This window comes from Thunnus maccoyii, chromosome 5, assembly GCF_910596095.1.
Source record: "Thunnus maccoyii chromosome 5, fThuMac1.1, whole genome shotgun sequence".
NCBI lineage: Eukaryota > Metazoa > Chordata > Actinopteri > Scombriformes > Scombridae > Thunnus > Thunnus maccoyii.
In genome coordinates this window covers 13,807,180-13,816,602 of record NC_056537.1, presented here as the reverse complement: position 1 = coordinate 13,816,602, position 9,423 = coordinate 13,807,180, and the positions used below count along the sequence as shown (strand labels likewise).

The following is a 9,423-nucleotide window of genomic DNA, read 5'->3' as shown; positions in this document are numbered from 1 at the left end:
GGTGGCAGTGTGTGTCTTATCGTGAAGTTACTTAGATTTACAAGCCACAGTTGATGTTCATTATTAATACCAAAGCCAAATTACAACATTAAAATGTTGTCTGAGTGCCAGACAGTTAAGACAAGACTCTTAACTTCTCTACTCTGCTTAATTGACAAGCAGTGAAGCTGCAATCAGTGAGTCAGTGAGGAAACACATCATGGCTGTGATCTTTATCCCCTTTATGTCTTTGATCCCACTCCAGTTGTTTTCTCTGTGTATTGTGTATACTGTTGAAGTGGTGTAATTCAGCTTTTACTTGCCATTTTAAGTGTAGTGTTGTCTCTTCTTGCACAGAACTTCCCTTCAAGGGGCCACTACACAGCCCATTTTGCTGCTGCCACTGAGTAGAAAGAGCTACAAAGGGCTCTAAAATTTTACAGTTTTTTTCCAATAACTAATGTCAAGGACTATCTGAAAATTGCAGCTTGTTCCAATCCCAGGAATCTTTCCATCTCACTCCCAATCCCCTTTCTGTGTCTGAGTTATTGGCGTTTATGTGTCTGTCCTTCGTTATTTATTCTATCACTGTTTTTCTACCCTAACATTAAAACAACTGCTGTACTTTTATTATTGTTCGGAGAAAAATACCAGAACTTGTCATTTGAACTTTGAAGGACATACTGTATATCACTATATTGTACTCAAGTGCTGTTCTGCACTGAAGAGCAACATCTTTATCCTTTAACTTTCTGCTACTGCAAATGAGATTGGATCTCTTTCTGCTTGGCTACAGTGCAGTAGAGCACGTCTCAGTGTCTGTGTAAAAGATCCCACTGCACTCTGAGCCATTTCCCCCTTGCAGATTTTGAAAGATCTCTCCATTTTCAAATGAATAATGCATTTCATGTCCACCAGAAGAAGTAAGATATTGCATTCCATACATACAGCATGCAACATACAGTCAGTTTTACACTAATATGCAAGAATGTAGTATGATGGTGCAGGGAACTGAGAGTATGGGGAGATATTTAATCTCCTACAGTCAAATTTAGACTATATGACTACAAATGTTGAAATATAATAAATACACTGCTCTTTGATCATGAAATTAGTAATGAAAATTAGTAATAGTCAGAGAATGCAGTCAGAGTAACAAACAAAAAGAGACCTTTAACTCTGATCACCAGTTACTGACTTACCCTGTGAGATGAGAGTGAGGGCTGGGCGTGTGTAGTTGGCCTGGCGCACTGTTGCTCTTTTGTGTAATTTCTGTCAGTCACAGGGTAAACTTGTTTTGTAAGAATGGTATTTCTAATTGTTTTTACCCCAAAGTAATCTCATCTTTTATAGTATGTAGCATGCTTGAACATATTTTGATTTCGTGGGAACTGGTGCCATCTTTGCATGATTGATCCTCATATATTAAGGACAGACCAATTAACTTTCTCCATGGTGTTTTTTGTGTTAATGCCCTCTCCTGTATTCTCTGTCTATCTCTCAGAGCCACAGCAACACATCGAGGACAGATCATTTTCAAAGATGCTCTGGCCCAGCAGCTCTGTGAGCAAGGAGGTGAGTAACAGGGCTAACACATATACCCATCCTCCCCTTCTATGACACCTGCATAATGCATGCATATACTGCACTTGCATGCAGATATATCCATACATTCACAGATATATATGTGCTCAGGCACACATGTGCACCAACACATATACATACTGTACCCCCTTCTCACTTCCTTACCATTACTGTCCATCATATTCACACACTGTTGGAATATGGATGACACAATATGATTGGTATGCTATCTTCTTCATGACAGTGGCATTGCAGCACTTCCTGGCTCTCGTTCTGCCTAATGATGCAGCTAGAGCCCGAGATATTTGGATGTCCTATATTGCCAGCTTAATTTCAGCTTATGCTAAACTCAGCTTTTTTTACCCTCTCTCTCTGCCGGAGATTTACGCTTTATGGCCGACACTTCTTACATCCACTTTCTGTGACAGCCTTAAGTAGCTATTGAAAGACAGTGCGGTCCCACTCTGCATGCTGAGTGTGTATAATTGCTTGTTTACAGGAAAGAAGCCTCCTCCTCACTTAAAAACCCCTCCTTGTAGATCAAATTTTACTTAAATGCTGAAAGTTGAGAAGTCCACTAAGTGATGCTGGAGTGTTTACGCTAACTGTTTTAGGAAGAAAACAACAGCATTTAATCTTTCAAATATATACTTGGCCAGTATAAGAAAATCTGTGCTCAGTCATTGAGGACTCTTCATTACAAGTGTCCCCCCCCAGTAGGTCATTGGGAGACACTACTGATGATTGTAGCGTGCTCAACTTCATGGCTCCATGCCACTTGGAAAAGATGGGGCACAGAGCCCTCAGTCAGGCCTGGAAGAGTGACAGAGAGAGCGACAAGGCTCCTCTCTTCTGTCTCCTTGCCCGAGAGATCATCCTCTCACCACCGCTGACACACTGCCCCAGTCTTCTCCCTCTGCAAATGAAATATCTGCAGCCAACAACAGTCACTTAGTTGTTCATTGCCAAGGCCCTGCAGTATCACACTAATGCACAACTACTCTCAGCAGACAAGCTGGAAAGCAGAGATTTAGACCTTACAAGGCCTTGGAGGAGACAAGTGGTGAATGGGAGCAGACAGAGAAACTAGTGGCGAAGTAATATAAAAAATGTAATCTGCAGAGAACATGTACAGGTATGAGGGGTATGGAGGGAGGTGAGGTGAGATAGACAGTGGTGACACTGATATGAGATACATAGGATAGACAGCTGATGAATGTAGGGCTATGAATTACTGGTATCTGTAATGACAGTTTCTGTCTCAATGGTGGAGGAGAGATGGGAGGATAGAAGAAGGGAGATTGAGGAATGAAGAGATATTGTTAATGAAAAACTAGAAGGTCATAAGTTGCAGGTGATTTGAGTGTTAGGCATAGATAACAGGGTGATTAAGCATCATTTTAAAAATAGAAAAGTGGTAAAAAAGCAGCTGTGAGCAGGTGGCCGACCTTTTTGTAGGCAAATTCCTTTGATGGCCATTAATGCATTCACTCTGTCTGTTGCTGAATTACGCCAGGAAATCTGAATCACAAATGAGAAATGAACATGTCGTGAGCAACAGAAGGCGAAAAGAGACCGAGGAGATGAGATGAGAGAAAGGAGGGAACACAAATCGAAATGGGTCTGATCATTTCTAGTCTCTTGTGGATTGTCCAAACAGAGATAGGCATTGTTCCTCTCTGCTCCACTGATCTAACTCACCATAGTCAGTTCCTTTTCCTCTTTCCAAACCAAGACTTGCAACCTTATCAGAGCTGTGCAGATTTGAAAAAAAAAATCATGAAACTAGAACGTGCAAGGCTATGTCCCTAACCCTAACCCTAACCCTAACCCTAACCCTAACCCTAACTCTTGACATAAAAATAAAACTCAAGGACTACTTTGACATTAAACAAATTGTGCTGTGAAGCAGCCAAAACTGTATTACTTTGTAAAGAAGTAGGATAATGCAGAAAACAAATCAGAAACAACTACGAAAGTTGAAAAAAATATACATAAATCACTCTTATTGTCTTAGTTCCTTCTACAAAGTCAGACTTACCAGCGGGTGAAGCAGAGGCCTGTAGACTATTCCCCTCTGGCAGGATCAAATGGGCTACTATCCCAAATTCAGCTGCAGAGTGGCAAAGAGAGTGCAAGCTGCTCCGAGCAAAGTTACTTCAAATCTAGGCATTAGCATTCAAAGTGGAATAAAAGATACGAGGCCAGCTCAAGCCACTTCAGAAGTTCATATGCTTAAGACTCAAGCTTTGAAGAGCTGGAGAAATGAAAGCTATCTAAAGCAGGGTTATGATCCATGGAGGAGAGGAGGGAGGGAAGGAGGAAAAGAGAAAGGAAGGGATGGAGGGAGGGAGAGAAACAGAGGGCAAGCTGCTTAAATAAGAAGGCAATCAAGGGTGATCAGCCAGGGTGAGGACTTTAAGAACAAATGGGCAGATTAGCCAGGGAGCTAGAAAAAGAAGGTAACATTGGAGCGTGAATTTGAGCTTATAATTATAAAGAGATGGAGAGAGACAGAGATAATTCAAATAAATTCTAATGTAAATAAGAGATTTAAGGATAAAGAAGGAAGAGGAGAGGTATAAGCCTTTAACTCGCTGTGGAGCACCTGACATGCAGCACTTTGCTTCTCAGTAATAGAAAGCCTCCCTGCACGTTCATGGAGGCAGGTGTTTGTTTTACCGTTTCCACTCTAGTGCCCCTAAAAGCCTGCTGAGACATAAGCAGAGGCTGGATTTGTGTGTGTACATGTGTGTAAAATAATCTGTCTAGCAGTGTTGGGGGATGCCCAGGGATGTCCCCATCCCTTCCTTTTACCTCCAGTTCATCCCTCAAACCTCCTTTCCATTTTGCTTTGATCTACACCCAATATTCTCCCATTAACTTATCCAACAGCCAGCACAGAAAAATATCCATATTTTGTTGTTAGTTGTGGAATCGGAAGACAAAACTTATGGGAGTCTGACAAATACTGCTGGAACCAAATGAAATACGCATCAGAACGGGGTAGTTCATGGCACCAATCAGCGCATGGCCAAATTGTTTGGACAGGCTCCTAGAGATGCTTTAAAGCATGATGCAGCAAAATGCAAATTATCACCGCAGTTTTAAATGACTACAAGTATAAGAACAGACAGGCAGGAGTATGAAACAGAAGCACATTTCCTCACCTACTGATCGACCACTAAAAGACTTATTAAGCCCAGATGAGAGGAGCCATGGCGGGGGACAAGGTGGGCCAGGCAAGGATGCTCTGTGCTAAAGGGTGGAGTGGTTGTGGGTGTTGAACAGTGCTGCAGGCCGTCCATCAGCTCTATCTCCTGACAGCAGGGCCAGCAGTCCCTGCTTTCTGCCCAGCATCATCAGGTCCTCTCATTTCCAGCAAGGAAATAAATCAGGTCTTTATGGGCCTGGCTGAGTGCACTGCACCCCAGATGGATTATTAAAGGGACATATAACTCAAAGAGGCCACTGCTCCCTGAGGGACGTCTGATCACAGTGCAACAGAGGAGGGACGGGTGGCCTCCCCACTCCCACCTCCTCGCCACCCACCCAGTCTGCCAACAAGCCTGCATGCCTGGCTGAACGCCGGCTTGCTTGCCATTTCTCATCGCTCACCAGCAAGGAACCTTGAGACCCCACCCGTCTAGTATCTTGACTGTCTCCTCTATTCTCCTTTTTTCCTTTCTTTCTCCCCAGTCGTCTTTTCTTTTCTTCTACCATTTGGACTTTTCTTCTTTTACTATTTGGCCTCTGTGATTTCTTTTGTTGGAATTACCTTAAATACTCTACTAAACTTTTGCAAGCAAGGAGTGACATTATTGTGGAATAATATGTGTGTTTTGTTGTCCTCAATCTCTAACACACTGACAGCCAGGAAATGTTTGCCAAAGAGATGAATGCAGACAGCCTAACACTGCATACTAAATAAGCCAATGCTTATATTTTGAGGCTAGACTCCTTAATTCTCACTATTGTGAAGAAAATGATCTCGTCTTTACCTTGGATTCCACCTATACCTTAAAACACAGCAAGAAAAGGACACGGAAATTGGAAAATTGTAGCAAGTATTAGTTCTTGCCTGGCCTCTTCTCCACTCACCTATGATTATTGTAATGATGCCAATTGAAGCCCACACAAAGGCCCTGCTTTTCGCTGAGTGAAGTGAAGTGGCTGCAATCTGACCTTGGAGAACCATCTCTTTTCATTCATCCTAGAAAGAAAAACAACAGCATCCTGCGTCCTGGTGAGTCAGTAACTGCAACCGCCAGTTAGAGCAACTCGACTTCAAACGCGGTTCATGTCGTCAAGGATGTGAGTCAGACGAAGGGAAAAAGAGCAAACGAGGGGAAAACAAGGGAGATTGGAAGAGTGGGTGCAGTTTACAGAGTGGGGAGAAAAAGAGGAGAGAGAGGAGATTAGAGCGAGAAGAGGGGGAGAAGATTTAACATGACTTGTGCCCTGCTCTCTTTGTGCCAAGATGTCTGAGTCTGCCAAAGCTTATGCTCATTTAGTTCCCCCTCGTATCACCCCAACCCTGCTCATCAGCACCCATCCGATTTTAGTCCTAGTGTAGTTTATTGAGAAGACCCTCTTTTTTTGCTGCTCCTGTTTATATATGTGTACATGCGTGCTTGTGCATGGCAAAGAAATAGCAGCAAGGGTTGGGTCAACTGTGGAAAGCAAAGCTGTCTGTGTGTATGTGCATGATTGTGTGTGCGTGTTTGTGTGTGTGTGTGTGTGTCTGTGTGTGTGTGTCCCTCTGCATGCATGCGAGTATAAGCCCTGGCCAGGGAGATACAGGCATTAGCAGAGATGAGCCGCTAATAGAGGAGGCAGTAATTGAAGTCTTTAAGAAAGTGAGAGGGGATTAATCCAAGTGAAATGAGCACCACTGTCTGCTCCCAATGCGCAGAGGGTTAGGCAGAGAGAGACAGAATGGGTGCGGATGGAGGGGTGTGCGTGAGGGAAAGATTGTGATAGAAGAAAAGTGAGAGAGACAGCAGGAGAGCGTGATGAAGCATGGAGAAAGAAAACTGTAAATGAGGCCTTTTTGGAAGATTGAAGGGATTATCCACCCAAAAAAAAAAAAAAAAAAAATCTTCTGGGCCTTTCTCCAGCCAAATGGCCTCACTAGAAAGACCGAAAGCGATTTAGAAGGGTTTGTTTAAGAGAGAGACAGGAAAAGACTGTAGAGAGCAGAATATCAACCAAGCATTTATTACTGTGTGTCAGTTTGAGAGGGTGGATTACCAGGAATCGAGTTTTAGTACATGCTCTTTTCAGGTTGAATATATAAGCTGAACACATGCTCATGTAAACTGAGCACACAACTATATATTCAATTTTTATTACAATTCAATGAGAATCTTAATAAGGCACACAAAATATGAGAGAGTTGTACATCCTGGGATTGATAACTCTTCTAAACATGTTTTGAATCAGCAGACATTGTAGGATTAGAGGGGGAGGAAGGGGAGAGCAAGAGAGACAGAGAGGGAGGAGGAAGGCCCTTTGATCTGCCTTTAATGGACTTCATCGTCGAGCCCGAGCTCCAGCCGTGGGGCTGAGCGTCAGGGCCCACCAGAGCAGCAGCAACAGTCGCAGCCACTGAACCGCCCAGCTCTGTTTGACAGGTCACTAAGACTCCAACTTTTACAGTCAGCATGAAACTTTACCACCACTCTATGAATAGTAAATCCATTTCTAAGAGCCCGGCATTCGGATGCAATGGGGAGAAATTAGGGCAGCTAACGAAAGTAAAGCTTGAGCTGAAAATAAGGATATTTGCAGAGCCATTAGGATAGTAAGAAACCTTTTTTTGATAATCCCTCCTCTCTTGATTCAGGTTCTGTTGTTTATGAGGAGTTTTAGGTGGGCTTTCTAAAATGTAAGCCCCTCTCTCAGAGGACATTTCAGAACTGCTGTAAGGTTTGAAAGAAAGTCTTAAGTAGCAGAGTTAAACTTTGGAATGAGTCCTCACTGTTTTATCTTAGTGTGTCTTATCAGGTGGGCTGGCTCATCCTGGATGGAGAATAAGGTGGCAGATTATCCTTCTCTTCTGTCTGGAGTAAGGCTGCCTTAAAACATCCCACCTACCAGAGCAGAGTAAAGAGGCTCAAAGGGATTGAAGGGTGACATGTTCACTGAGGTCAATGCCACTGTGCCACTCAACAGGGACTGATCATGAAATAAGGTTAAACTTAAATTTCCCTAACATGGGCATTCCCAAGTAGTCTACCGGCCACATAAGAGGCCACTTCAGCTGCAGACCTTTGTTGCATGTCGCCATGTCCCCGTCTTTCTCTCCCCTTGTTTCCTGTCATTTCTACACTGTTGCTATTGAATGAAAACACACAGTGCCCCTTAAAAATATACATGTATGCACACAATATAAACTTTGGAAATTTGCATATCAATGTTAAACAAATGACAAACTGCATTTTACTTAATGTTCTCAATGTCTGAATCTGAAATATACCGCAGGGTAGCTTTGGTTCAAGTCTGCGTTTATTATAAAGAATCAGTCAGATGCTGTAATTTGTCACACCTTTCCTGTCACATTTTCCCTTGTGCACCAGCTAATAAAGTGTACTTTCTTCCAAACTAATCTATCAAGAATTCATCAGTTTGATCTATTAAGTCTTAAAGCCCAATACGTACCACCTCCATCTTTTCTAGCACAAAGGTCACATCTATACTTAACAGCATTTTGCTGAAATGTGGATGCAGATTGTATTCTACAAAGTATTCTCAGTGATTCACTTAAAGAGGCAGGACAGTGTTTTGCTTTGTTTTGTTTTTTAACCCATGTTTGATTCATTACGTCTTAACATTCTCCTCCCCGCCTCCCCTCAGAGGTGTGTATCCCCTGGGAGAGATTGATGGTTGAGTGTGTTAGCTAGGCAGTGGCCACAGATTACAGCACACAGGCGCCTCTGGGGAGGATGGCGGTTAATTGGCATTGAACCGTTAATCATGGCCGCCCGGCCTTTCATTACCGAAAAGAATTAACATCAGCAGCCAGGAGACTGCAGCCGTGGCCGGCCAGGACACAGAGAAAGTTTGTTTCACTCACAGATGATTTAAGAATGAGCCCATATACTAGCAGTTACTGACTAATGTAAACTTGAGAATGCCATTCACAATGCAAACCTGCACGCATTTGAGAAGGCTTTGTGGTCTGAGCATTTACTTTTGTCTACATATTAACATTAAGGTTCATGCATGCATTTCAGCTCTTGATCTTCTCATGAAAATTAACACCCTGCTTGTAATTATGATCATAACTTTTTATAGATACATCAGCAGTGACGTGCAGCCTTAATGCTTGAGTCAAACAGTATTTGCATAAATCCTTATGTGTCTGTTTCAACCTGCTTATAGTACACAATGGACGACAATGAGGATGAATGGATTTTTAAATACTTGTCTACTGTTTGACATAGACTATTCGTGTTTGCTCAAGATTTTGTCAATACTTTACTCAGGATATTTACTCTGTTCTTGTCTGTCTGCTTCAGCTCCAACTGAGTCCCCACTGAGACCAAGTCTTGGTGAGTCTGCATTTCATGAAATTGTTTTTCCTGTCTTATAATCTTATAATTGCTCTGGTAGTTACGACATGAAAAGACCAGGTGTTATACACATTGTGTCTAACTGTGAGCAAATGGTGTGTGTTTGTGTGTAGTGGAGCTCCATGGTAAACATGCTGTGCTACGTGACGACTTTGACTCCAACCTGCAAGGAGAGCTGGACCCCAGCATCTGGTAGGTGAAAAGGTTATGAATCCATTTGTAATCTTGAGGTGCAATCACTGTCCACATCTTCAGTGCACTCTAATGAGATAGTCATCTTTAT

The 9,423-nt window shown here is 42.6% G+C and overlaps 1 protein-coding gene across 1 annotated transcript in view; it reads left to right on the top strand.

The window, feature by feature from the left end:
• The window catches only part of reln (reelin), a 107,211-nt gene that overhangs the window by 56,985 nt on the left and 40,803 nt on the right, over positions 1-9,423 (top strand). The window contains exons 4-6 of the mRNA XM_042412964.1: positions 1,484-1,554; positions 9,087-9,119; positions 9,254-9,332. Coding sequence (XP_042268898.1) covers positions 1,484-1,554; positions 9,087-9,119; positions 9,254-9,332 — 183 coding nt within the window. The remainder of the gene's footprint in view (positions 1-1,483; positions 1,555-9,086; positions 9,120-9,253; positions 9,333-9,423) is intronic.